Source organism: Chionomys nivalis, chromosome 3 (assembly GCF_950005125.1).
Source record: "Chionomys nivalis chromosome 3, mChiNiv1.1, whole genome shotgun sequence".
NCBI lineage: Eukaryota > Metazoa > Chordata > Mammalia > Rodentia > Cricetidae > Chionomys > Chionomys nivalis.
Genome location: NC_080088.1, coordinates 97927228 through 97954946, shown reverse-complemented (window position 1 = coordinate 97954946; position 27719 = coordinate 97927228). Strand labels below are relative to the sequence as shown.

The 27719-nt window shown below is 53.9% G+C and overlaps 1 protein-coding gene across 1 annotated transcript; it reads left to right on the top strand.

Moving 5' to 3' along the window:
* On the top strand, nucleotides 1–27222 carry Rasa4b (RAS p21 protein activator 4B). Its single transcript, XM_057764903.1, is given in 22 exon segments — nucleotides 1–196; nucleotides 5556–5612; nucleotides 6985–7098; nucleotides 7500–7561; nucleotides 8825–8954; nucleotides 10614–10695; nucleotides 11616–11747; nucleotides 13823–13914; nucleotides 16713–16830; nucleotides 17067–17217; nucleotides 17462–17526; nucleotides 17785–17897; nucleotides 18071–18263; nucleotides 18380–18517; nucleotides 19176–19320; nucleotides 19796–19900; nucleotides 19903–19964; nucleotides 20536–20673; nucleotides 21648–21783; nucleotides 23172–23292; nucleotides 26612–26673; nucleotides 26795–27222. Coding segments are annotated over 22 exon segments (2403 nt in total). The 5' UTR covers nucleotides 1–131; the 3' UTR covers nucleotides 26917–27222.
* Nucleotides 27223–27719: the final 497 nt, after the last annotated feature.

Here is a 27719-nt window from a genome sequence, read left to right as displayed (position 1 = left end):
GATCCCTCCGCCCCAGGGCTCCCCTCCCTGTCCTGGCACCAGCCTGCCAGCCGCGCCACTCGCGCTGCCCCCGGGAGGGGACCCAGGCGTCCGGATCCCTCCCCGCCAGGCCTCCACGTCGCGGACCCGCGATGGCCAGGCGCAGCTCGTTGTCCATCCGAATCATAGAAGGGAAAAATCTGCCTGCCAAGGACATGTGAGTAGCGGATAGGGGTGGCTACCCCAACTTTGCTGGAATCCCCTTTTATACACTTGACCTTTGCGGGGGTCCTTAGGGCCTCCCCACAAAGAGAGCAGCGGAGAGGGTGTGGCGTGTGCAGCCACGAAGGGGGATTGGCTAGGAAAATGGGGACAGTGAGATTAACTGTGAGTACCTTGACTGGGATGGAGGGGGAGGCGATAGCTGGAAGGCAGGAGGTAGGGGAGGGAGTTTCTCGATCTAGGAGAGGCAATAAATCGGGGTTCAAAGGGGCAGGGGTTTTAAAGGACTGAGGCTGGCGCTGGGGTGGCCTCGTTGTGAGAACTGTCCAGGGTGTGGCTGGAAGGAGCGGAATGCCCCTTAACAATCACGGTTCTTTCCCGGTACTTCCAGAGCCCATAATAACCCCGAGTTGTCCGCCAGACTTGCTTGCTGTTCATTTGGGCAGGGGAAAAGTGGGGAGTCAGTCAAGGGGCCAGGAGTGATGCAAAGAGGGAGGATTTAGTTTCCCTGGACTTTGCGAGAGCCCTCCCTTTAATCGCTCCCTGCAAGATATTTCTCTTCGGTCCATTTTACAGAATAGAAAAGCGAGGCCCACAGACAGGAAATGCTAGCTGAAGGTGTCAAAACAAAATCTTGAATCTAGGGCTCCTAACCTGCATTGCTATATTCTAAATAAAGCTTCTTCTAATCCCTGGCCAGATTTGGGGAGCTTGCAGGCACCCCTTTATCATACTGTTTCCCGTAGGTTCCCGAGATCAACCGCGGGACTCCTCGAATGTGCTTAGTGGCTTTTTTTATGTGCAGCCTTAGACCGTTCATTTTTTGCAAAGCCTCGGTTTCCTTTTCTATTAGCCGAGTGTCTGAAATCCTGGTATCGGGGAGAAGTGGAAATCATAAAACTAAAGAAAGAGGTGGGGCAGGGACCTAGGGTTCAAAGTCTGCTCCGGGTCCCCGGTGGGTTACTGGCTGCAGAGAACGGAGAAGCCAGAAGCAGCGGAGGCGGGAGGGCATCTCTCTCCGGCGGGGCGGGCCCTCCCCTCCCGGCACTCTAAGCGCCAGGAGCAGTTCCAGTTCAAGGCCCCCTGGGCCTGAAGAGTCCAGCTCAGCAGTTGCCATGGCAATGAGGAGGGAGGAGGGTGGGCCTCCTCAAGGTGGGTTTCCGTGCGTGGAGAGAGGAGGGGCGTTAGTGGGAATTAGGTCTCTAGGGTGGGGGCTGGATGAGCTTCGACGAAGGGTTCCATCCCCCACAGCTCCCCAGGCCCTCCCAGTCCCCCCCCCACTCCCTGACCCCCTCCCTTCCTTGGGCACTGGTAAACCAGGTCATCTTGGCTTCCTCTGGCTGGTGGTGGCTGGGAGGAGCAGCCCCTTCCGTCTGTCACCTCCTCCCCTTCTCGGCTCTGCCAGCAGCTTGCTCTGCTGCCTGACTCCAGAAGCTCTTGGGCTGTGCCTACCTGGGCCCCACCGCTCTGGGACTCTGGAACGAGGTCTCCACCCCCAGGAGAGGGGCCACCCAGTCCTGGGAGTCCTAAGTCTGGAATCTCTTTCCAGGCCCTGCTTCCCAGCCTGCTTCTCCTGACAACCCTGATCACCGTTCCTCTCCTTGCACCTGATGGCTGGCTGTGTGCAAACTGCCTCTTGAACCAGCTCATAAATGCCAGCCCCCACATTTGGGCCTTTCTCTTGATCAGTTCTGCTTTTAAATATTGGAGACCCTCTGACCTTCCGTTTTAGACCCCCCCCCCCGAAAACTCCTATTCATCCTACAATGCCTCCTCAAACTTCCTATCTGAGGCTTTCCCTAGAGCCTTCGGGAAGGGTTCTTGGATCCTGTTGTTGCTCTTAGACATTCTGGTCACCGAGTAGAAGCCTCCAGGGGTTGCCAGTCCCTGACAAGTGTGAGGGCAGAGGCCGTGACTCATGTCTCTGAGCTCCTGTACCATAGGGATATATTCCATACCCTGTGTCTCTGGCTGTCTCAAGCTCACCGTCCTGCCTCCCTCCCAGGGTATATGACATTATATGAGTGTGTCACCCCACACCTGCCATTCCTTTATTTTCTTCTTCTTCAGCTGCCATTGTGTTCTGATTCTGTCTCTCCATCCTCTCCCTGCTGCCCTCCATCCCTGGGTACCTGGGTAGGCTGGGCAAAAAGCTGTGCCCCACTGGCTCCTACACCCTGTGGCCCTGGGGACAAGCCTACGGCTATTTCGGGGTTTGCCCTCTCCTTCCTCTTCCACAGTCTAGAAACTGCCAAGGCCCTAAATATAGAGGCCCACAAGTCGCCAGACTGGGCCAGTGGCCACTGGCTTGAGGAAGGAATGGTGGAAGAAGACAGGGCCCACTTCCACAGGTCTCGCTAGGGTGGGGAGCATTGTTAGGGCACAGGTGCCAGAACTCTCCGGTGACTGCTGTTGGGCCACGCTCTTTACCGTGGATATCTGTCTGCTCTTGACACTGCCTCCTCCCACCCCTCTGGTGCATTCTCCCACCTGGTCATGCTCCTGCCTCCGCGCTTTTGCCTACCATTGGTCCCGCCTATAAACGCCGCCATTCATTCCGGGACTCACTCATCCGTTCTGCAAGGCTGCACTGGGTCTGCAGCACAAGCTAAGGAAGGGTCTCATCCCAAGGAACCCGTGAGCTAGGAAGCGCTAGCAGGGCAGAGGGGGCCCTCTGGTGGGCCACAGCCCAGAAAGAAGCTGGGTCCTGTGGCACATGCCTGTTACCCAAGTGCTCCGGAGGCTGAGGCAGAAGGATCAAAAGCCTGAGATTAGGCTGGGTTACAGAGTGAGAAGCAGTCTCAAAAAAAGAAAGCAGAAAGACAGCCCAGAGGCTCGAAAATGCTCCTTGGTTTAGAATGCTTACTGCTTTTGCAGAGGACCCACGTTCAGTACCCCCGCACCTTTGTGGGGTGTGTAACTCCAGCTCCAGGGACCCAGCATCCTCTTCTGAATTCCGTTGGCACTTGTACTCACATGTGCACATGCCCAAACACAGACACGTGTGCGCGCACACACACAACTTTAAAAAAATCTTTTTAGCCGGGCGGTGATGGTACATGCCTTTAATCCCAGCACTTGGGAGGCAGAGGCAGGTAGATCTCTGTGAGTTCGAGGCCAGCCTGGTCTACAAGAGCTAGTTCCAGGACAGCTAGGGCTGTTACACAGAGAAACCCTGTCTCGAAAAACAAAACAAAACAGAAAAACCAAAAAAAAAAAACTTTTTAGATAGAAAACACAGCCTAAAGAGGTCTTTATCACCTTCTCTGGGCACTGATCATTGAGGCTCTGTTCCTGAAGTGCACTTGGGGTCTGATTGTTTGAGGCCTGGATTTTTTTTTATTTTTATTTTTTTTTGTAGAGACAGGGTTTCTGTGTGTAGCCTTGTCTGTCCTGGAACTCACTTTGTAGACCAGGCTGTCCTCAAACTCAAGAGATCCACCTGCCTGTTGGGATTAGAGGCGTGCGCCACCACCTGGCGAGACCTGGAATCTCACAGCTTTGAGCCGGTGCGATGCAAATTAGGATGCTGGAGGGCGGACTCACTGGAGGAGAGAGGACTTGTGTGGTCACAGGGACCACCGCTGAAGTTCCACGACATCTGTGACCTTGTACACACCAGCCTTGCTGTCTCAGAGACTCCGGGGAAGCTACCCCGTGAGCTGATGTTACACTTCCCGCTTTCCAGAAACCAAACAGCTTGGGCAGATGTTTCCTGTTTTGTTTTGGGTTTTTAATTTTTTGGGGGGGGAGGGGGGAGGCTTTGGGCCTCAGTGGCATTCCCTGCCTCAAGGGCCCCTGTAGACAGTTGGGACATAGGGACTGGGAATGTAACTTAGAGAGAGAAGGTTGGCTTAGAATCCCCCAGTGAGGGGCTGAGGGCGTGGCTAAGCAGCAAGAGTACTTGATTAGACTCTTCCAGTGACAGTCAAGAAAATATGGCTCCGCCTTAGGACTCTTGCCTAACATTCAGGGGGGCCTGAGTCCATACCCAGTGTCTAAAAATAAATAAATAAAATAAAATAAAGAATTGGGAAGTAGAAAATGGGATTCCCTAGCTTGTATCACATAAATCCACTTCCTTTTTATGAAGGACAAACAGGCACTGTCTGTTTGCCCGCTACCCTCACAACCTCATGAGCTCCATAGTATAAATATATGAAAAATCCTGGACTTGCCTTCTCCAGCCCTCCTTTCTCGGGATCATTCATTCACTCATTCACTCAGCAAACACTTGGCCCCAGTCTTGGGTCAAGTCCTGTGATGAGCAACAAAAGAAGATTCTCACCCACACTAGCTTCTAGCCCTGAAGGGAGGCAGGTACTACTGGGTAGGTGCGCTCCTGCCTGGCCTGGGGTGCCGAAGACCGAAGGGTAGCAGGAGCTGTAGCCTGCAGGATCCCAAAGGGCCCCCTACTCTGTCTCCAAGGCAGGAGAGGGTTTTTACAGGAGCAGGGACAACAGGGGAAAGACTCAAAGGGAAACATACAGAGACAGCCTTTGGTGTGGAGGCTAGAGGTGCTGGGAGATGCCTGGCCTTCGTTGCTAAGACTGTTTTGGCACCAAGTCGAGGGGTGGGGAAGGAGCAGTGAGTGGCGCCCCACACACACACACACACACGTCGTGGACTCAGAAGCCCACAGTGAAGGTCCCTCTTCATCCCCCTCCCAGGGGCTCGTGTTCTGAAAGGCTTTGGGCAGCAGCCTGGAGACGGTGCCTAAGTCTCCACTGTCTTCTCGGGATGCTTCTTAGACAGATGGAAGGCACTGCCTGGGAGAAGCCCTTTCTTCTCCTCCACCCCCCCACCTCCCCGTCCCCCTTCCCCGAAACTTCCAGAACTAAAGCTGCCTAAGCCCCGCCCCTAGAAAGTTTCCTACAAGTCCCGCCCCCAGCAGGCCTCCCACCAGCCCCACCCGCGGAAAGCTTCCCTCCTTGGCCGGGGTTTAGATGGTTTCCCCAGCCCCATTGCTTACTTCCCCACAAGCCCCGCCCAGGTCCTGAATTTTCGCAAGCCCCGCCACAGTCCCACCTCTGTAGTCGTTCTTTATTCATCAGGCTTGTCCCCTCGGCCTCTCCTCCAGACCTCTCGACAGCCGTTCCCCCAAGCCCTCCAGAAAGGCTCCATCCCAGTGCTTCGTCCCCGGCACCTTACTTTTTCGCCCCCGCCGGCTCCTCTAGAACTTGTTTCAGCCCCGCTCCTAAGTCCCGCCTCCAGCAAATTGTCCACCCTAGGCCCCACCCCGTCAGTGTCCCTAGCCCCGCCCCCAGGCAACGTTACCGCCCTAGTCCCCCTCCCCTCCTCTCGGTGTCATCTGGCTGCCAGCCAACCCCGTCCCTTGCCCTTCTGTCTTGCAGCACGGGCAGCAGCGACCCCTACTGCATCGTGAAGGTGGACAATGAACCCATCATCAGGTACTGCTGCTCCCTTCCTGAATCCAGGGCTGACTGACCCTCATCCAGTCACCTGCTCCTCCTGGAGGACATGGATGAAGGCTGGGAGTCCCTCATCTCTCTGGGGCTCCGGTACTGTCTCTGCTCCAAGCTGAGAAAGACCGACCTGTAACTTTGGAGTTACAGCAAACTCAGCTATAAGCTATCCTTATCTCCTGCCCTGTGGGCAAGCAATTGTCACTTGCCTGGTTCCATCTTCACCACCAGAGAGACACGGTGATGAGTAGTTAGAACACGGTCTCCACCAGTCTCCCGGCTAACCCTTTATCAGCCCTTGGAATTCATTACAATGGACAGGTGGAGAAAGTAAGGCTCAGACCAGGTAACTTGCCCAGGGCCTCACACGGAAGAACTGACAAACCCAGACCGGAAGTCAAGTCTGGCTTACCTCAGAACTTCCTTGTGCTCTGTCTTGGTGCTGCTCTCCCTCTGAGAGATTCTCTCACAGAGATCATTCCCAATAAATCCATTCTTCAACCCAGAAGGGCCGCTTCCTCTGGATGTGCCCTTTCCACCAGTCCCTGACTTGTGTTTTTAGATTGTACTGATATTCATTTATTTATCGTTTATTTATTTAGGGATTGGGGAAAGTGCACCCCAGCTTGTAGGTGGAGGTCAGAGAGCAATTTGCAGGATTCCATTCTCTCTTTCCACCATGTGGGTCCCAGGCTGGACGGCAAACCCTTTCACCCGATGCACTATCTGGCCAACTCCAACTTCGAGAACTGATGTTTGCTGTACTAGCCCATCCCCCACTCGGACCCCATCCTCTAAAGTTCATGACCAGAGCTACTGGGTTGCAATGCACACCTGAACCGGTGCAGCCATTGCTGACACCTCGTACTAATTGACAAGCTAAGCCTAAATTCAGGCTTTCTTTAAACCATTGGCAGCACACAGGGAGAGGGCTATGGTGGTTCTGATTGCCCCACACAGACAGAGAAACAGACAATATGATGTCCTCATGACCTTCCTGAGAAGTAGTTGGGGTGGGGCAGCCCCCTGAGCTTCCATCTGGTCCTCTGGTGACTTCAGCTCCCAAGAAACCATGTGTCCTGTTGAATCCCATGAGTTGATTGACAGCTCTGTTCTGGTGGGGGAGGGCTGCTCTGCCTCTGCCCTACTACTTGAGACTGGCTACCGTCAACTGTGAGATCTATGTCCCCAAATTACAGTAATAGCTCATCTCCTATCCAGGGTGGACAGGAAGCCAACAGCAAAGACTGAAAGATGGGAAGGAAACATCATGTGCTCAGCCAATGTGATTACCGGGTACCAGATGCAAAGAAGATAGGGGTGGCATGGCCAGATGTTGAGGGGTGTTCTCCTATAGGACAGCCACTGTGTGGAAGACCCTGTGCCCTTTCTGGGGTGAGGAGTATCAAGTTCATTTACCTCCCACGTTCCACGCGGTGGCCTTCTATGTCATGGATGAGGATGCTCTCAGGTAAGTTTGCCCTGCTCTGCAGCTGGACCAGGATGTGACCATTGCTGACTGCTGGCCTCTTTGCATCCTCTTTTGCGCTCCACTGGCGGGGGGGGGGGGTGTCCAGAGGGCCTGGGAGGAGGTGGGGCTGAGCTTGCGTGTGGACTAGCTGCACAGACGTGTGCATGCGCATTGTGACGTGAGCTATGAAGTGGGTACCCAGAGGGCATGAGTTTGGTGTGTTTTAGATCACCATGAGAGTGTCCACAGCTTGCACAAGCGTCCTGCGATCTGCCCTATTGTGCTGTCCTGCAGTGGATGGCTTCCTGGAGGGTGGGGGCTGGGCTTGGAGGGCTGAGTTTGCTGGGCTCCAGGGAAATTTGTTCCATAGTTCAGCTCTGACTCTCTCTTTCCACCCGCAGCCGGGACGATGTTATTGGAAAGGTCTGCCTCACGAGGGATATGCTAGCCTCTCACCCAAAGGGTAAGATGTCCCATCTCCCCAGAGGTCTATTTAGTACCTGACTCCCATCACTCAATGTAGCTCCTCTTTTCCATCCATTCCCCACACCTGAGTCCCAGACCCAAAGGGACTGGCCTGATGCCAGTCCAGATTCAGGGCCACTTGGATTACTTCCAGAATACACACTGCTTTTTGAAGTCTCAGCCCTGCCCAGGTCTCACTGTGTAACCTCAGACAGGTCTTGACCTCTCTGGGCTTTTCAGGTGGTTGAGCCCAAGAGCTCTTGGGTCCTTTGGGCTCTGCCAGCCGAGCCTCTGACTGTCTCATGGCTTCCCAGGGCACGCACCTGTTCCTGTCTGTGAGGCTGGGGGTGGGGATGAGGGGGTGGCAGGCTCTGCTGACTCATGGAGCCTCCTGGCCCCGGCCAGGCCAGTGGCCTCTCCTGCTGCAGCCCCAGCTGACCAGGTATTCCTGGTGCATTTCCTTGCTGGTGGCTCCCTTAGCTCCCACATCTGGCCTGCGAAACATCACTCCAATAGCCAGGAGGGAGCCACTGTTCTTGTGTTTTAAGGAGGGAAAGCTAAGGATAGAGTCGGTAGTTCCACAACCAGTCAGGGTCAGGCGCATGCAATCAAAGCACAGAATGATAATGAAGGCCTAGAACCCTGACCTCTGACTTAAATTCCAACCTCACTATTACAGGGTATGTGCCTGTAATCCTGGCGTTGGAGAGGTGGAGGCAGGAGGATTGGGAGCGTGAGGTCATCCTCAGATACATAGTGGGAGTGAGGCCAGCCTGGGCTACATGAGACCGACCGTTCTTTATAACGAGAGAGCAGGGAATGAGGAGCTGACTTCATGATGGAGAGGAGAGCTCGTGTTGTCCCGGGACTCGAGGCAAAACCAGGCATGGCTGCTTGTGCCTGTGACTCCACCGTTGTCAGGGAAAGATAGGTGGACCCTAGAGTTCACTGGCCAACCAGCCTAGCTGAAATGGGGTGGGGGTGGCTTCAGATTGACTCTTTCTCAAAATATAAGATAGCGGGAGATACCCAACATCCAGCTCTGGCCCCTGCATGCTCAGAAAAGCACAGCCCCACACAATACATGCAACTAAATATCTCCGCACTTTCAACTCCTGCTCGGCGCCTGGGCCTCAGTTTCCCCATCTGTCACTGGGAATATCTAGAGGACTTCAAGGGGTAATAGAGGAGCTCTGGGTAGCAGGTGGGGTGGAGGGAGTGGGGGGTGGGCCCTATCCTTGGCTGACATGAAGCCCCGCAGGATTCAGTGGCTGGACCCACCTGATGGAGGTGGACCGGAATGAGGAGGTGCAGGGCGAGATCCACCTGCGCCTGGAGGTGGTGCCGGGGACCCATGCCAGCCGGTTGCGCTGCTCAGTGCTTGAGGCCAGGTGAGATGGACCGAGGGAGGGAATGTGGGGATCATTGTAGAAGTCCAGCCTCCTCCTCTTCTTCCTGCTCCCACCGAAGCCTGCTCTCGAGAGATGATGGCCTGCTTGTCCAGTAGGGGAGCAGGGGTAGTGTGCACCCTTGTGTGCTCAGACACCAGTGTCCCAGTGCTAGGTCTGGGCTTCCTTACCCAGCGACATTATATACTTACCTTGTGTGTGTGTTCACATGTGTGCGTGTGAGTGTGTGTTCACATGTGTGCATGTGTGTGTGTTTATGATCTCTCATGTGGGTGGAAGGGAAAAATTGTTGATATGTCCAGACAGGGTGTGGGGGTGGGACAATGGCTTGAATGGCTCTGGGGCCTGAGTCACCTATGACAGGTTTAACCCCCGGCCCTAGGGTATTTTTAACCTCTGTCCCCATTCCTGTCTGGGCCTGGCTGTGACTCACAGACACTCCAGGAGAGGCGCCTTCCCTTCTGGCTCCAGATTCCTCCTCCCTGTCCAGTCTCCCCCCTCCCCCGTGTGTGTGTGTTTGTGTGTGTGTGTTCTCTGGCCAGTCAGTTCCACAAAAACAAAACAAACAAACAAAAAACTAAATATGCCCCTTACCCTGAGGCTGTTAGCCCATCTGGGAGGAAGTGGTCTCCTTGGTACCTGGAGGGACGTGCATTTCGTGGTTGACACTTTGGATATCTGGTGCCTGCCCCCAGCTTTATTTTCTGCCCTGAGGCTGGAGCCATGAGGAGTGGGTCCATGCTCTTCCCTCTCCAATCCATTCCATCCCGGCTCCGCTCCCACCGGCCTCCATCCTCAGCCCTTGTGGCACCAACCTGCCTAGGGCAATGTGTTCTAAACATGTGCACGTGGTTGCATAGAGCATCCAACCTCAGGACCTTGGGACCATCACTTAAGCATGCATCTCTACTCGTCAGGATGGGTAACACATGCCAGGCGGTGGTGGCGCACGCTACTCGTCAGGATGGGTAACACATGCCAGGCGGTGGTGGCGCACGCCTTTAATCCCAACACCTGGGAGGCAGAGGCAGGTGGATCTCTGTGAGTTCGAGGCCAGCCTGGTCTACAGAGCTAGATCCAGGACAGCCAGGGCTACACAGAGAAACCCTGTCTCAAAAAGAACCCCCCCCCCAAATAAAAAGGATGGTTAACACAGAAACATGTGTTCCTCCCTCCGTGAGTCACCTCTCTGTCCTCTGCTCCAGGGACTGCAGCCACAATAGCCTCCTCTCAGAGTAAGGTAGGGAGGACACTATTGCCCCCACACACACACCACACACACTTTTTGAGAGAGTGTCTTCCTATGTATCTCAGACTGACGATGTGTCGTTCAGGCTAGCCTCAAACTCAAGATCTTCTGCCTCAGCTTCCTGCGTGCTGAGACAGAAGCGTTATGGCTGACAGTTCCCAGGTGTTCTTGCCCCCTCATCCGCTGCCCACAGTCAGGCACAGTGGCATCTCTGCAGTTGTTCAGTCAGGTGGGCAAAGGGGGCGATGAGTGACCGTGGTGGGGGAGGGGCGAGTTGCCGTCCAGTCAGCCAGCCAGCATGCAGGCCTGAATGGGCCATGCCTTCCCAGCCTGCTGTGTACACCTGGAGACAAACCGCAGGAGCAGTAATCCCCGTCCCATCTCACCGCCAGGGATCTAGCCCCGAAAGACAGGAATGGCGCGTCTGACCCTTTCGTCCGAGTGCATTACAATGGCCGGACCCAGGAGACCTCGGTGAGGAAGCTGGGGGACTGACTCACTGGGGGAGTGGGGGACATGGAAACTCTGGAACAGTTTCCCAGTCTAGATTTTCTTAGCTCTGTGAACATCATCGTGAAGGTGGCAGCCCAGGGAGACTATCCAGAGCTGGGCTCCGTGCAGTCTGCTTTATTGTGTGGCCTTGGACAAGTCCCATGTCCACTCTGGACCTCAGTTTCCCCCTTGGTAGAGTGTGTGATGTCTTATAAAGTAGTTCTTCAGTATAGGGGATTGAATCCTAGACTCACATGCTAAGCAAGGGCTTTGCCACTGAGCCACACCCCAGCCCCTCACTGGGGATTCTAGGCAGGGGCTCTACCACTGAGCCACACCCCAGCGAGCCACACCCCAGCCCTTTTTTTATATTTAGTGATTTGTAGGTGGATTGCCTTAGCGGCAGACTTTACTGGCTCAGCAGTTCATCTCACATTGGCAGTGAGGACTAGAGCGCACCTGGAATTGTTGTTTTCTTTACTCATAGGTTTAAGGCATTTGTTTTTATTTATTTATTTATTTATTTTTTGATTTTTCGAGACAGAGTTTCTCCGTAGCTTTTGGTTCCTGTCCTGGAACTAGCTCTTGTAGACCAGGCTGGCCTCGAACTCACAGAGATCCACCTGCCTCTGCCTCCCGAGTGCTGGGATTAAAGGTGTGCGCCACCACCGCCCGGCTTGTTTTTATTTTTGAAGCAAGAGTCTCACTGAGTTGCTCAGGCTGGCCTTGACCTTTCAGTCTTCTTGACTAAGTAGCTGAGGGATGGGCTTCTTCACCTCTCCCAGTTGGGTCTGGAAGCGCTAACGGTACAGAGTCAGGGGAGCTGTGTGGGGTAGGGCTACTGTGCTCTGGCCCTGGGCAGCCCTGCGAACTGAGCTACTATACTATTCCTTTCGGAGCAGGTGGTGAAGAAATCCTGCTACCCACGCTGGAACGAGACATTTGAATTTGATCTGGAGGAGGGAGCTGCAGACGCACTGTCCGTGGAGGCCTGGGACTGGGACCTTGTTAGCCGGAATGACTTTCTAGGCAAAGTAAGCACCAGCTCCACCCCCACCTGCCCAGGTCACACCCCCCACCTGCCCAGGTCACACACCCCCACCTGCCCAGGTCACACACACTCCCACCTGCCCAGGTCACACACACCCCCACCTGCCCAGGTCTCACACACCCCCACCTGCCCAGGTCACACACCCCCACCTGCCCAGGTCACACACACTCCCACCTGCCCAGGTCACCCACACCCCCACCTGCCCAGGTCTCACACACCCCCACCTGCCCAGGTCACACACACCCCCACCTGCCCAGGTCACACACACCCCCACCTGCCCAGGTCTCACACACCCCCACCTGCCCAGGTCTCACACACCCCCACCTGCCCAGGTCTCACACACCCCCACCTGCCCAGGTCTCACACACCCCCACCTGCCCAGGTCACACACACCCCCACCTGCCCAGGTCACACACACCCCCACCTGCCCAGGTCACACACACCCCCACCTGCCCAGGTCACACACACTCCCACCTGCCCAGGTCACACGCACCCCCTGCCCAGGTCTCACACACCCCCACCTGCCCAGGTCACACACCCCCACCTGCCCAGGTCTCACACACCCCCACCTGCCCAGGTCTCACACACCCCCACCTGCCCAGGTCTCACACACTCCCACCTGCCCAGGTCACACACCCCCACCTGCCCAGGTCTCACACACCCCCACCTGCCCAGGTCACACACACACCCCCACCTGCCCAGGTCACACACACACCCCCACCTGCCCAGGTCTCACACACCCCCACCTGCCCAGGTCTCACACACTCCCACCTGCCCAGGTCACACCCCCCACCTGCCCAGGTCTCACACACTCCCACCTGCCCAGGTCTCACACACCCCCACCTGCCCAGGTCTCACACACTCCCACCTGCCCAGGTCACACCCCCCACCTGCCCAGGTCTCACACACTCCCACCTGCCCAGGTCTCACACACTCCCACCTGCCCAGGTCTCACACACTCCCACCTGCCCAGGTCACACCCCCCACCTGCAGCATCTGGTGTCCATTCCGGCCCTGCTACCTGCTTTCTCAGGTAGTAAACTTGGGATTCCTCCTGGCTCTGGTATTCTGGGACCCTTTCAAGGCGTCCCTCCACGCTAGGAGAGAACGATACTGGAAGCCAGGCCCCAGTAGTGCAAGCCTGCCATCCCAGATATTTGGGGGGCTGAGGCAAGATCTTCATTTCAAGGCCTACCTGGGCTACAGAGTGAATTCAAAGCCAGCCTGGGCAACCCAGCCAGACCCTGTCTCAAAACAAAAAGTAATCCAGGCATAGCAGCGCTTCCAGCACTTGGGATTCTGAGGCGGGAGGATTGTTGCAAATTTGAAGCCACCCTGGGCTTACATAGTAGGATGCTAACTCAGAAAATGAAATAACAAGCCAGGCTTGGTGACCCATATCTGCAATTCCAGCACTGGGGAGGCAGAGGCAGGCAGATCTCTGAGTTCAAGGCCAGCCTGGTCTACAGAGTGAGTTCTAGGACAGCCAGGGCTACACAGAGAAATCTTGTCTTGAAAAATAAAAGTAGGTCTTCCCACTTCAACTGAAGCAGAAATCTTTCACAGATGTACCCTCTACTTTTGGGATCTTTGTTAATTCCAGATGTAGTCAAGTTGACAACCAAGAATAGTTATCACAACAGTTATTGTTAGCTGATGGTGTGGCTCAGTGGTAGAGCCCCTGCCTAGAATTCCCCAGTGAGGGGCTGGGGTGTGGCTCAGTGGTAGAGCCCCTGCCTAGAATCCCCCAGTGAGGGGCGGGGGTGTGGCTCAGTGGTAGAGCACCTGCCTAGAATCCCCAGTGAGGGGCGGGGGTGTGGCTCAGTGGTAGAGCACCTGCCTAGAATCCCCAGTGAGGGGCTGGGGTGTGGCTCAGTGGTAGAGCACCTGCCTAGAATCCCCAGTGAGGGGCTGGGGTGTGGCTCAGTGGTAGAGCCCTGCCTAACATCTGTGAGGCCCTGGGTTCTATCTCCAGCTTCAGAAAAAGAAAAGATAAAAGATCAGCACTTGGCTAGGAGGTGACCTAAGTGCCCCAGCCCTGATTTACCCTTTTCCCAGGTGGTTGTCAATGTCCAGAGACTGTGTTCAGCCCGGCAGGAAGAGGGCTGGTTCCGGCTGCAACCTGACCAGTCCAAAAGCCAACGAGGCGGGTAAGTGCCACTCTGGGCCTTGGGGTGTGTGCTGAGACAGAGTGCCTACCAGTGGTTGATTGGTCGGGGGCCAAGAGTACAGAGGTCACGTGTCTTTCAGCCTTTGCCCACTGCGCCAGCCCCTCTCTCATACTGGTGGAACCTTCCTGCTGTTTTTATATGCCTTTGTCTTCTGAGCTAAAATTTATGCATGGATCTCCTGTTTTGTGAGTCCTGGCACTTTCTAGAATAAGTCCTCAGACTCCTTCCTTTAAAGGGCTTTCTTGCAGCTGTCTGGTCCCTAGAGAGAGTGTTTCAGAGCCATACTCCAAACCCTCATTCCCCAAGAGTCTCCAGAAATAGAGTTGCTGTATGAAAGGCAAGGCAGAGTTGGGGATATACCCGTTGTAGAGAACCTGTCCTGTAGGCACACACCATAGGTCTGGTTTCCAGTACCGAAAAGCTAAAAATTAAATAAACACCAGAGCACCTTGTGCTGTCAGGATGGCTCAGCAGCCGGCAACCCCGACTCTCTCAAGCGATCCTCCGACCTCACACACGCACAGTGGCATGTGCAAGTGTGCACAGATGGGACACCTGGAGTGAAGCAGAATAACACACCCGTGTAACCCCAGTTTAACGTAAGAATGCAAGCCACTGTCAGGTGTGGTGACACACGCGTTTAATCCCAGCACTCGGGAGGCAGAAGCAGGCAGATTTCTGTGAGTTTGAGGCCAGCCTGGTCTATAGAGTGAGTTTCAGGACAGTCAGAGCTGTTACACAGAGAATCCCTATCTCGAAAAAAAAAATACTAAGAAAACAAAACAAACAGACAAAAAGCAAGAAAGGAAGGAAGGAAGGAAGGAAGGAAGGAAGGAAGGAAGGAAGGAAGGAAGGAAGGAAGAAAAAGAAAAAAGAATGCAAACCAGGTGTAGTGATTCACATCTGTAATCGAAGCTCTTAGGAAGCTCTTCGGAGGCAGGAGGATCTAGAGTTCCAGGCTAGTCTGAATCTACAAGGTGTGACCTTGTCTCAAGAAAGAAGATCAGGCATTATTCAAGCCATGCTGATACTAAAACTTCACTAATTTAGCTTGGTGTCTTGTGGGTTTACTTTTAAGATTTATTTATTTATTTATTTATTTATTTATTTATTTATTATGTATTCAGTGTTCTGTCTGCAGGCTGGAAGAGGGCACCAGATCTCATTACAGATGGTTGTGAGCCACCATGTGGTTGCTGGGAATTGAACTCAGGACTTCTGGAAGAACAGTCAGGGCTCTTAACCTCTGAGCTATCTCTCCAGCCCTTTCTTGTGTTTTTATTCTGCTCATTCTGGCGGCCCCATCTAGAAAAGTCTTTGGCTTGTTTCTGTCCCCGTTACACTTCTCGACTGACTCAGCTTTGGTTCCCTGAAGGAGGGCCCACATCCCTCATCTGTACCCATCTCAGGGCATTGGCAGATGGCCAGGGGTGTGTCCAGCCCAAAGCATTTGCCTAAAAGCAGCCTAGGACAGCCTTGATGGCATCAGCTCACGGGGTGTGTGCTGGGCAGTGCTCGGGAGTCCACCCGAGTATACCAAGGTTTCATATTCCAAATCTATCAACTCCTGAACACCACCACGTCACTTGTATGCTTTACCCAGGAAGCAAGTGGTTAACCTACCAGAGAAATTCCGACTCAGGCAAGTTAGGCAGCCATAGTAAATCTAACCACCAAGATTCTATGACTCTTCTGCAGAGGACACCGACTAAGGCTGTCAGTGTTCCTTATGGCTCCCACTGCCCTCCCCACGGGGCACACTGAGGCAGCCACACTGCCTAGCACACACCCCGTGAGCTGACGCCATCAAGGCTGTCCTAGACTGCTTTTAGGCAAATGCTTTGGGCTGGACACACCCCTGGCCATCTGCCAATGCCCTGAGATGGGTACAGATGAGGGATGTGGGCCCTCCTTCAGGGAACCAAAGCTGAGTCAGTCGAGAAGTGTAACGGGGACAGAAACAAGCCAAAGACTTTTCTAGATGGGGCCGCCAGAATGAGCAGAATAAAAACACAAGAAAGGGCTGGAGAGATAGCTCAGAGGTTAAGAGCCCTGACTGTTCTTCCAGAAGTCCTGAGTTCAATTCCCAGCAACCACATGGTGGCTCACAACCATCAGTAATGAGATCTGATGCCCTCTTCTGGCGTGTGGGCATACTTCAGAGCAGAATGTTGTATATACAATAAATAAATAAATAAATCTTTTAAAAAAAAAAAGAACTAGGCACCGGGCGGTGGTGGCGCATGCCTTTAATCCCAGCACTCGGGAGGCAGAGGCAGGCGGATCTCTGTGAGTTCGAGACCAGTCTGGTCTACAAGAGCTAGTTCCAGGACAGGCTTCAAAGCCACAGAGAAACCCTGTCTCGAAAAACCAAAAAAAAAAAAAAACAAACAAAACTAGGCTTTGAAGATGGGTGAAAGCTCTTTGGGTAATTGGGCGAGAAGGGTCTTCCAGACAGGGACACAGAAAGGCACAGCTAGGCCGGGCGGTGGTGGCGCACGCCTTTAATCCCAGCACTTGGGAGGCAGAGACAGGCAGATCTCACAAGAGCTAGTTCCAGGACAGGCTCCAAAACCACAGAGAAACCCTGTCTCGAAAAACCAAAAAAAAAAAAAAAAAAAAAAAAAAGAAAGGCACAGCTAGGGGGAGGCAGCTGATAGATGTAAGCAAAGGGAATGCACGGCCGATCTCAAAGGAACAGAGCCTGAGCTTTGTGAGTGGGTGTGGCCCAGGGAAACTAGGTCCCTGGTGGAGAGATCACAGACTGCCCATTCCAGGGGCAACCTGGGCTCCTTACAGTTGGAGGTGCGGCTGCGGGATGAGACAGTGTTGCCGTCCACCTGCTACCAGCCTCTCGTGCAGCTCCTGTGCCAGGAGGTGAAGCTGGGCACCCAGGTAAGGAGGCCCTGAGGGAAACTGGGAGCTTCCATGCTTAGTTGAGCAGTTCGCCTGTCCTGAACCCCATTCAGCAAAGCAGCAGGCTGACTCCTGGGGCTGGGAATGCACTTACCAATGTCCAGAGATCCCGGCCCTGTCCCTACAACCTCCCCTTGATGCTCTGAGGTCTTAACCCCGGGAAGGGTCATGTTCCTTGGTGGGTTGGAGCCCCACGTATCTGCTGCTTTCTGCAGGGCCCAGGGCAGCTGATTCCCGTCATCGAGGAGACAACGAGTGCCGAGTGTCGCCAGGAAGTGGCCACCACCCTGCTCAAGCTCTTCCTGGGGCAGGGACTGGCCAAGGACTTTCTGGACCTGCTCTTTCAGCTGGAGCTGGGCCGAACCAGTGAGGCCTGAGAGGAGTTGCCCCAGGCAGGGTGGAGAAAGCCCTCGCTAGCACATTGATAGGCCCCTCTGATATGGAAGCAGGGCCACCCCCTCCCTAATAAAGAGCAAATAGTCCAGCAGGGGCAGGTGGGAAATGTTCAGAAGAGCATCTGCTGAGGGACCACTGAGAGACTCCATCCCTTTGTCCTCCGGCCTCCAAGGCCTTGTCCCAGCTCTCTGCCCACTAGAATTTGTGCTTGCAGGTGAGGCCAACACCCTCTTCCGGAGCAATTCTCTGGCCTCGAAATCGATGGAGTGTTTGCTGAAGGTGAGGTTGCATGGTCATAAAGAATAAAGACCCTCAGGTCCGCAAAAGGTAGTTCTGTCTGTCTACGGCCCTTGAAGGCCAAAATTTCCATCATCCATTTATGAATTCATCTATACATGCATTTATTCATGCATGCATGCATATAGACACATTCAGTGAAGTGCGCTGAGTCTAACAGTGCATCTGGCCCAAAGCTGAGTCAATACTCCAGTCAGATGGTACACAGGATTAACTAGTGTGGTTTCTGGTGGCCCCCAGGTGGCAGGAATGCGCTATCTGCATGGCATCCTGGGCCCCATTATTGACAGAGTGTTCGAGGAGAAGAAATATGTGGAGCTGGACCCCAGCAAAGTGGAAGTTAAGGATGTGGGGTGAGGCCGGGGTGATCGCTGGGTGCATAACTGTGCGGAATCAGGCCCCGTATCCAAGTGCTTATGGTTCCTTCTGCCTGGGTTCACTTGTCCTTTCTCTCTGTGTCCGATGTCCAAGAGGAGCCCCTGCCACCACGTTCTCACCCTCTGTTGGTTAATTCCTGCCGGTACAGGTGCTCTGGGCTGCACCGCCCACAGACGGAGGCCGAGGTGTTGGAGCAGAGCGCACAGACGCTGCGTACCCACTTGGTGGCGCTGCTGAGCGCACTATGCCGCTCGGTTCGCGCATGCCCAGCTGTGGTCCGCGCGACTTTCCGGCAATTGTTCCGGCGCGTGCGGGAGCGCTTCCCTAGCGCCCAGCATCAGGTGCGACCCCTGTCGGCAGAGTCGAAGGCAGAGAGAGGAAAGGGAATCCAGTGGGGTGTAGGTCCTGGAAGACAGACCGGCTTCTAGACCAGTCTCTACTCTCTGCACCCTTCCAGAATGTACCATTCATCGCTGTCACTAGCTTCCTGTGCCTGCGCTTCTTCTCTCCTGCCATCATGTCGCCCAAGCTCTTCCATCTGCGGGAGCGGCATGCAGATGCTCGGACCAGCCGCACGCTACTCCTGCTGGCCAAGGTGTGGACTTGCAGACCGGGGTGGGAAGACCAGTTAGATTACAAAGGGACCCTGGCCTGCTCCGTAGTGTTGCACCAATTGGCACTAGGAAGGCCTTGCATCCAGCCCACTGGTACTCTATGGCATTGCACTTCACAGTTTACAAAGCATTGCTGTGACCACCTCTTGAGAGCCCCATTCATACATACATAAGGAGACAAATCCCAGAGCCCGTAGAGTAAACTGGGATCTTCGAACGCAGGTTTTATCCCCAGGTCTGCATGTATCTGCAGTCTGATAATAGGGATGAAACTTGCGGGGCCAGCAAGACGGCTCAGTAGGTAGGATGTTTGCTGCCAAGCCTGATGACTCAAGTTCCATCCTTGGAGCCCGCGTGGTGGAAGGGGAGAACCAACTCCCACAGTCATCAGCGAACTTCACACATGCCCACAATGATAAGATTAGGCAGACTTGCAGACGAAAGCAGAAAGGTTGGTTCCAAGTAACCAGGTGTCCAAAGTTTCAAAATGCCGTGATCCATGCATCCCCGAGTCCCACCTAGGACCACGGCCAGGCGCCTGCCTCCTCGACCTCCGTCTCTGTTGCTAGGCTGAGGTAGGTAGCCATGGAAGAACTGTTGTCTCCCCCGAAGCTCTGTCATTCTTGCTGTCACCCCTAGGTAGTGCAGAATGTAGGCAATCTGGACACACCGGTCTCCAGGGCCAAGGAGGCGTGGATGGAACCGCTACAGCCCACTGTGCGCCAGGGTGTGGCGCAGCTGAAGGACTTCATCACCAAGCTCGTGGACATAGAAGAGAAGGAAGGCAAGGACTTCCCCACAGTACTGCGCCCCAAGGTGTTCGTGCAAGGCTATTACTTGACCCCGCCTACCGCCCTGTCCACCGAAACAAAGCCAGTTCTCTCTGCCCGCTCCAACTTGTGTTAGTTTGTTTTAGACCAGGTCCCATGTAACCCAAGGCTGGCCGCAAACCCACTGCCAAGAATAACCTTAAACCTTATGATCCTCTTGCCACTACCTCCAAAAGGCTGAGATTACAGGCATGTGCCACCAAACCCGGTTTTATGTGGTGCTGGGGATATACCAACACTTCCTGGACAGACCGTAATCCCTGGCCCTTTTTACCCATGGCCCCGCCCACCGCTAATCACACCGTTCGGTTTGCCTTTGCTCCGCCCCCAGCTTGACTCAACTCTAGTCGTTCTTAGCTCCTCCCCTAAGCTCCCCAATCCCTTTCCTTGCGAGGTTCTCCCTCCATCGTTTTCTTGCCTGCTTTCCAGAGCTGGACCTGCAGCGGGCGTTGAACTCGCAGGCACCGCCAGTGAAGGAGGGTCCGCTGTTCATCCACAGGACCAAGGGCAAAGGCCCTCTTGCGTCCTCCTCGTTCAGAAACTGTACTTCTCTCTCACCACCGAAGCCCTCAGCTTTGCCAAGACATCCAGCTCCAAGGTGAGCAGAAGGGAAACTGTCTAGGATGGTGATGCTTATAATCCCAGCAACTGGGAGGTGGAAGCAGGGGGATCAGCGAGTTCAAGATCAGCCTTAACTGCGCAGACAGTTCACAGCTAGTCTGGGCTATGTGAGACCCTGTCTCAAAACAAAACAGCAAATAGGACTATAGCCTAGTGGGCTGAGTGCTTACGATTATGGTATTTTAGCTTAGCATATACTCCGCACGCAGACCTTCATGACGCAAACCCTAAAAAGCAGGTTTAGCTCCAATACCTGGCCTTTGTCACCCAGAGAAGGGGTGTCTGGATATAAGCGTATGCTTAGCGCCTCTCCCATACTTGGGTATCATTTTCAGGGTCTTGGGATTTGGTCACAATCAAACCTGTGCTTGATTATAGCTGAGATCCCTCCCCAGAGCAGGCCCCTGGGAACGGGAGCCATGAGTTGTTCAGATCCCTCACCGTAAGCCCTAATTCCTCCTGCTGAAGGGGATGTGGAGGCCAGAGAAGAAAGTAGAACAGCCCTGCTTTGCCCAGCCCCCTCAGCCTCCTTTTTCTGGCTGCCCCAGAAAAGCGCCTTCATCAAGCTCGCCAGCATCCGGGCTGCGGAGAAGGTGGAGGAAAAGAGCTTTGGCAGCTCCCACGTCATGCAGGTCATCTACGCAGACGATGCTGGCAGGGCCCAGACTGTCTACCTGCAGTGCAAGGTGCGACCTGTGGAGGGCACTGTGGGGAGGGGCTTCAGGAGTCCCCTTCGCCCCCTGTCGGCCACGTTAGGTACTTCAGGCTGTGTGTATGTTTAGTGTTCTGGGGTCTCATGCCCAGATGCGTGGTCCATGCATGCTATGGGCCTCCATATGTAGGTATGTGTATGGCTAGATAGATATCTAAAGGTCCTGTGACTCAAAGCTTGCTTGCCTTTTTCTTTTCTGTTCTGGATTTTTTTTTAACACTCACTGTGGGTCAGGCAAGCCTGGGACTCAATGCCTTAGTTCCCAAGAGTAAATATTAAAAGTGTCAAGTGATATTCTGGAGGGGGTGTGGCATGATTCAAGCTACAGAGCCCCTGCCTAGAATCCCCCAGTGAGGGGCTGGGGTGTGGCTCAGAGGTAGAGCCCCTGCCTAGAATCCCCCAGTGAGGGGCTGGGGTGTGGCTCAGAGGTAGAGCCCCTGCCTAGAATCTCCTTTGAGGGGCTGAAGGTTGGTGTCTTAATTAGGTTTCTGTTGCTGTGATGAAGGCTGTGACCAAAAGCAACTTGGGGAGGAACGGGTTTACTTGGCTTCCAGGTTATAGTCCATCATCAGGGAAAGCCAGGCAGGATCCCTAGACAGGGGCCTGGAGGCAGGAACTGAACCCATGGAGCATGCAGCTTCCTGGCTTGCTTCTCATGGCTTGCTCAGCCTGCTTTCTTGTACCCCCTAGGACCAGCTGCACACCGGTGGTGCCGCTCACAGTCGGGAGGGGTGGGGGAGGGCTCCCACATCATCAAAATTGAATGGCCCACAGGCTTCCACAGGTTAATCTGATGGCGGCAGCTCCTCTTTTGACTTCCCTCTTCCCAGGTTGCTCTAGTTTGATCTGTATCAAGTAGAGTGCGTGAGAGGGTTGGGGAGGTGGCTCAGGAAAGGGCGTCTGCCTCGGGGAGGAAGAAAGTTGACCACGGAGACGCTGTCCTCACAGTGTGTGAATGAGCTGAACCAGTGGCTGTCCGCACTGCGTAAGGTGAGCATCAACAACACGGGACTCCTGGGATCGTACCACCCTGGCATCTTCCGCGGGGATAAGTGGAGCTGCTGTCACCAGAAGGACAGGACAGGTGTGAGTGCTGGGTCCCTCCACGTCTGTCCCGAGCAGGTCATAGGTTGGGAGAAGGCTTCTTGAGACATGCTGGGACAGCCTGGCTGGAAAGTCACATGCTTACCTACGGCAATGCTGCCCAAGGAAAGCCAGCCCTGCAGGTGCTCTGGGCACAGAAAGAGCTGTGACTGGGTGGTTTGGTAAATGCTGTGCAAAGGGTGTGCAAAGTGTGTGCTATGTACGTGTGAGTGTTTTTGGATATTCTGACAAAGCCTGAAAACTCATTAGTAAAACTCTCTCTCTTTTTAAAGATTTATGTTTATTTTTAATAAACACTTGTTTTATTTATGTATATACATGTGCATCTGTGTGTCACGTGTGTGTGAGGAGGTGCCTTTAGAGGTCGGAAGATTGTTGGGTTCCCTAGAACTGGAGTTATAGATGCCTGTGAGCTGCCACGTGAGTTTTGGGGGATCAAACCCTGATTCTCTGGAATGGTAGCCAGTGCTCTTAACTGTAGAGCCATTATCTCTCCAGCCCTCCTGAGTTCTGGTGTTACAGTCATGTGACACAGTGTCCATCAATTCTGGAAATTTCACGACCTTTCCGACTCAGCGTTGAAGACTTGGACCCCCTGCCCTCTGAGCCTCAGCCCCCAGAGCCTGGCATAGGAAAAGCCCTGCACCCCAATGCACTGACTGCACCCTCTCTGCCCTGGCTTTGAATTGATGGCTCCTTGTGGCCCTCAGAGCAGTTCCCTCATTAAAGCTGATGTAGGCCTCACTGTGGCCCAGGACACAACCAGAGATTTCATTTTACTGGGAAAAGCCTGAGACGTGTGTGTGTGTGTGTGTGTGTGTGTGTGTGTGTGTGTTGCTACATATGGGACTCAGGCCCACAGATGTGTTAGGTAATCAACTCTGCCACCACACAGCCACTCCCCAGCCCCTCACTCAGGGGGTCTAGGCAACAGCTATATTGCTAAGGCATGTCCACAGTCTATAATGGAGGCTTACAGTGGGCAGGAGAGTGGGCAAACGTGGCAGAGCTGGTGAGTAACAGGACCAGTCCATTCCAATACAAGTAGCTCGGGCCCACCCGACCATGTTCATGTAGTTCAGGGCAACCTCCAGACAAACCTTCCAGAAAACTACCAGCTCCCCTGATCTGACTGCCACAGGACACCCACAGTCCGTAGTATAGACTGTGTGGTCCAGCAGCTGAAGCAAAGATGATCTGCCGCAGCCAAAGTGTAGATAGTGACAGACAGAGCCAGGGCCACCTTACCACCCCTGGGGCCCCTTCATCAACCCTTCCGTCACTCACAGCCTCAGTTTCCCCTTTCTGTACCACCGGGAAGGTGGACATGGTATCTCCATTGTAACTCTGCCCTGTCTCCGCCTCCAGACCAGGGCTGTGACAGGACGCACTCTCGGGTGACCCTGCAGGAGTGGAATGACCCCCTGGACCATGACCTTGAGGCCCAGCTCCTCTACAAGCACCTGCTAGGCGTGGAGGCCACACTTCGGTGAGGAGGCTCATGGAGGGGCAGCTGGAGGGCTGCAGCCTGAATTGGACCTGAGGGTTGCTAAGTAACGGCTGCCCCGTCTTTTGTTTCTGTTTTTCTTTGTTTGCCTTTGATTCCGTGTTCGTTTTTCTGCATGGTGGGTGTATACATGTGTGTGTAGAGGCCACATGACAACCTTGCATGTCACTCCTCAAGTCCACTTTCTTACGTTGTGCTTTTTTAATCTTAACTTTTTTAAAGATTTACTTTTATCCAAGTATGGTGTGCATGTATTTAATTTCAGCACTTGGGAGGCAGAGGCAGGAGGATTTCAGTCAGTTGGAGGCCAACACTGTCTACATAGCAAATTCTAGGCCAGCCAAATCTGCACAGTGAGACCTTATCTCAAACAAAAAAAATATTTCTTTTTATTTTCATGTGTGTATGTCTCTGTATGCCACATGAGTGCAGGTGCCTATGGAGGCCAGAAGAGGGCACCAGATCCCCTAGAGCTGGAGTCTTAGGTATTTGTGAGCCACCTGCTATGGGTGCTGGGAATACAGCTCAGGCCTCTCTAAGAGAAGTATATACTCACTCTTTTTTCTCTCTCTTTTTTCTTTCCTTCTTTCTTTTTTTCTTTCTTTCTCTCATTTTGTTTTGTTTCTTTGAGACAGGGCTTCTCTGTAGCTTTGGAGCCTGTCCTGGAACACACCCTGTAAACCAGGCTGGCCTCAAACTCACAGAGATCCACCTGCCTCTGCCTCCCAAGTGCTGGGATTAAAGATGTGCACCACCACTGTCTGTCCAGCAAGAAGTACATGCTTTTGCTGAGACATCTCTCCAGCATCCTGCTGTGATTGTATTTTTTTTTTTGACAAGACCTGTGATTAGTCTTGATCTCACTGCTTAGACAAGATTGGCTAGCCCGAATTCCCACCTATCTTCACCTCCCCAGTTCTGGGATTACAAGCATATACTACCATGCCTGGCTCTTTCATGTGGATCAAACTCGGGTCCTCATGCTTATAGCGTAAGCATTTTCCCACAGAGCTATCTCCCTGGTCCTCGGGGTCTTGCAATGTATCCCAGGATTTATTTGAACTTGTGATCCTCCTGTCTCAGTCTCTCAAGTAGCTGAAGTGACTGTGCATGACCACACCCAGCGTGCTCATCATCTCTTTATGTTATTGTTTCGTGTGTATGTAATGGATACATGGGACGTGTGCTTCTACATCATTCCCGTGGAGCTGGGACAGCCTTGTGGGGTCAGTTCTCTCCTGCCACTTCCGTGTGGGTCTCGGGGCTTGAACTTGTGTCCTTGGGCTTGTGCAGCAAGCTTCTTTACTTGCTGAGCCATCTTGCTGGCCCTGCATTACCTCTCTTGATGAGGCTAAGCACCCGCCCCCCAACTGCCTTTCTGCACAACGAGGTCATCTCCTGTTAGGGTGCTAGAGGTCATGGCCACAACTGCTTTCTGTGCTAATTTGACTCCATCTGCCCAGCCTTCTAGATGGCATCAGAACACTGGCTTTGCCTCCAGCTAATCTATGAGTTCCTGGGCTAGCTTACCAGTTAAGGTTTTTAGATTTGACTATGAACCCTAGAAAACAGAAGGATGCTGTTTTGTTGTTGTTTTGTTTTGTTTTTCAAGACAAGGTTTCTCTATGTAGTCCTGGCTGTCCTGGAACTAGCTCTGTAGACCAGACCAGGCTGGCCTCGAACTCAGAGATCTGCCTGCCTCTGGGCATGTGCCACCACTGCCAGGCTCCAGGATGCTTCTTCCTAAAATGACTTTGTGAAACAGCAAGTCTGGGCCCCATCAGCTTTGAACCACTGGGCGGGGCAGGCGGAGGATGCGCTAAGGCCGTCTCAGCTCCTGGGCTACACCATAGGGGCTGCTTGTCTGTGCACAGTGTTCTAGATCCCAGCAGGGGAGTAAGGGTCCTTCTTGGCACTCAGCCATCTCCTGGGATTTTGGTCTTCCCTCAAAAACCTGGGCAGGAGAGGACTCAGTAGTTAAGAGCATTGACCTGATAGCTCACAACCGTCTGTGACTCTAGTTCCAGAAGGATATGATACCCTCTTCTGGCCTCTGTGGGTACCTGGCATGCATATGGTACACAGATATGCACATGCATACACTTACACACATAAAATAATAATTTTTTGAGATTAAAAAAAAAAAAGCTGTGTATGATTGTGCACACCTTTAATTGCAGAACTTGGGAGGCAGAGACAGGTAGACAGGTGGATCTTTGAGTTTAGGCTAGCCTGGTCTACAGAGCCAGTTCCAGGACAGCTAGGGCTACACAGAGAAACCCTGTCTCAAAAACAAACAAACAGCCGGGCGGTGGTGGCGCACGCCTTTAATCCCAGCACTTGGGAGGCAGAGGCAGGCGGATCTCTGTGAGTTCGAGACCAGCCTGGTCTACAAGAGCTAGTTCCAGGACAGGCTCCAAAACCACAGAGAAACCCTGTCTCGAAAAACCAAAAAAAAAAAAAAAAAACAAGACAAACAAAAATCCCTGAGCTGGACACAGTGCTCATGCCTATAATCCCAGCCTTCTGGAGTTGGAAGCAAGATGATGAGAGGTTCAAGGTTTTTCTCTGTGATATAGTGAGTTTAAGTCCAGCTGGGGCCACATAAGACCCATCCCAGAAACCAAAACAGCTAAGTGTGGTGGCACCTGCCTTTGGTCCCAGCACCTGAAAGGTAGAGCGTTCAAGCATGGTCTATATCGTGAGACCCTGTATGCGCCACCACCGCCCGGCCGAGACCCTGTATCAAAAACAAGCAAACCCCCCCCCCCCAAAAACAAAGACAATACAAAAAAGAAACAGCAGAAGAATGAATGTCTAGCTCAGATAAGACTGGGTTCTGTCTTTGCGGCCCCATCCCTGAATTCCTCCCATAACCTATTGGCAGGTAGGAACTTCAGAACCCAACTGGCTGATTTCCCATACGCCCTGCAAAACCAGGACACAGTTTGGCTTGGTTTGCCATTGGCCTTCCTGTCCGGGCATGGTTCTCACGCCTGTACCCCTAGCACTAGGGAGGCTGAGGCAGGAGGATGGAATTTCAAGGACAGGCTTGGTGATGCAGTAAGAACAGTTTTGAAAGTGGGAGGGGGGTTCTGGCCTTTCGGTATTTGAACGTGGGGGCTCCAGAGAGAGGTGACCGGAAGGGGAAAGTGGAAGCCAGACCCGTGTTTATTCCCTGTGGACTGAAAGCATCCGCCCGTCCGCTGAGCGCCACCTGCAGGTCAGGGAGCCCACATGCAGGAAGGATTCCCTGCAAGGTAGGTGTGGCTGCTGGCCCTCACTCTGCCTTCCTCTGCAGGGAGAAGCAGCGGCTACTGAGTGGGGAAACAGGAACAAGCTCACCCACAGACCGTGGTGGAGGTAGGTCCCTCCCACCTGGGACTCAGGTTTGGTGGCCTCAGCTGCCTCCAGCGGCACATGTGTGTGGGCTGGCCGACCTTTGAAGCCATACGTGTCCTCCCCATGATACTTCTCTACCTAGCTCCCAAGGACCCGCTGGCCCAGTTGCTTTGTGTGCTGCAAGACCTCCGGGAAGCCCACAGCTCCAGCCTGGCTGGCGCACCACCCAGAGAGCCCCATCACCTTCTAGAGCTACAGACGTGAGGCGTACGCCGAGCCTGGCAGGCGTTTGGAGAACCCCGACATGCTCAGGACCCTTGTCGCGGCCATCTCTTCTGGGGACACCGTAGCCCAACATGGTCTTCTCCATGTCTGTGGGGGACAGCGGTGGCACCTGCGTCTTTGGGAGACCCGACTGCTCAGGTAGTCCCTGCGGCCCGGATTCTGCACCCAGGAGACCAGGTTGCCCACCTTGCCCTGCCACACTCCCAGCCATCACATCACCGTTGCCCCCGTGTGACCCTCTAGGTCGGGTGTCACGGTGCTCTACTGTCATTAATAAACCTGTGACTGCTGAGGCTCTGAGAAAGTGACTCCAGGGGGCCCTTGATGGGGCTGGGGGTCTGACCAAGGACTGGGTCACCAGCATGGCCTTTCTGCAGTTCCTGCCCTTGTTTTCTTGTTCCATATTACCTAGGGCTATATCTGTTTAAACTCCCAACCGCTGTCCCAATACTGCTCTCCACACCCCTCCATTCTGTAAGTTTGGAGCCTGTCCTGGAACTAGCTCTGTAAACCAGGCTGGTCTCGAACTCACAGAGATCTGCCTGCCTCTGCCTCCCGAGTGCCGGGATTACAGGCTTGTGCCACCACTGCCTGGCTGATGGTTCTTTCCAGCTGGAAGCAGTCACCACACAAAGCCCCTCTGCTCAGGGCATCCTTACAGATGACACGGCAGAGCTGGGCTACAATGTCCCCTTCCATCTTCGATGGGATACCAGAGCCAAATTGCCAGTGCCTCTGCTCAGGGTTGGAGAGAGGGGTGTGGGGCTGTGATGATGGGGTTA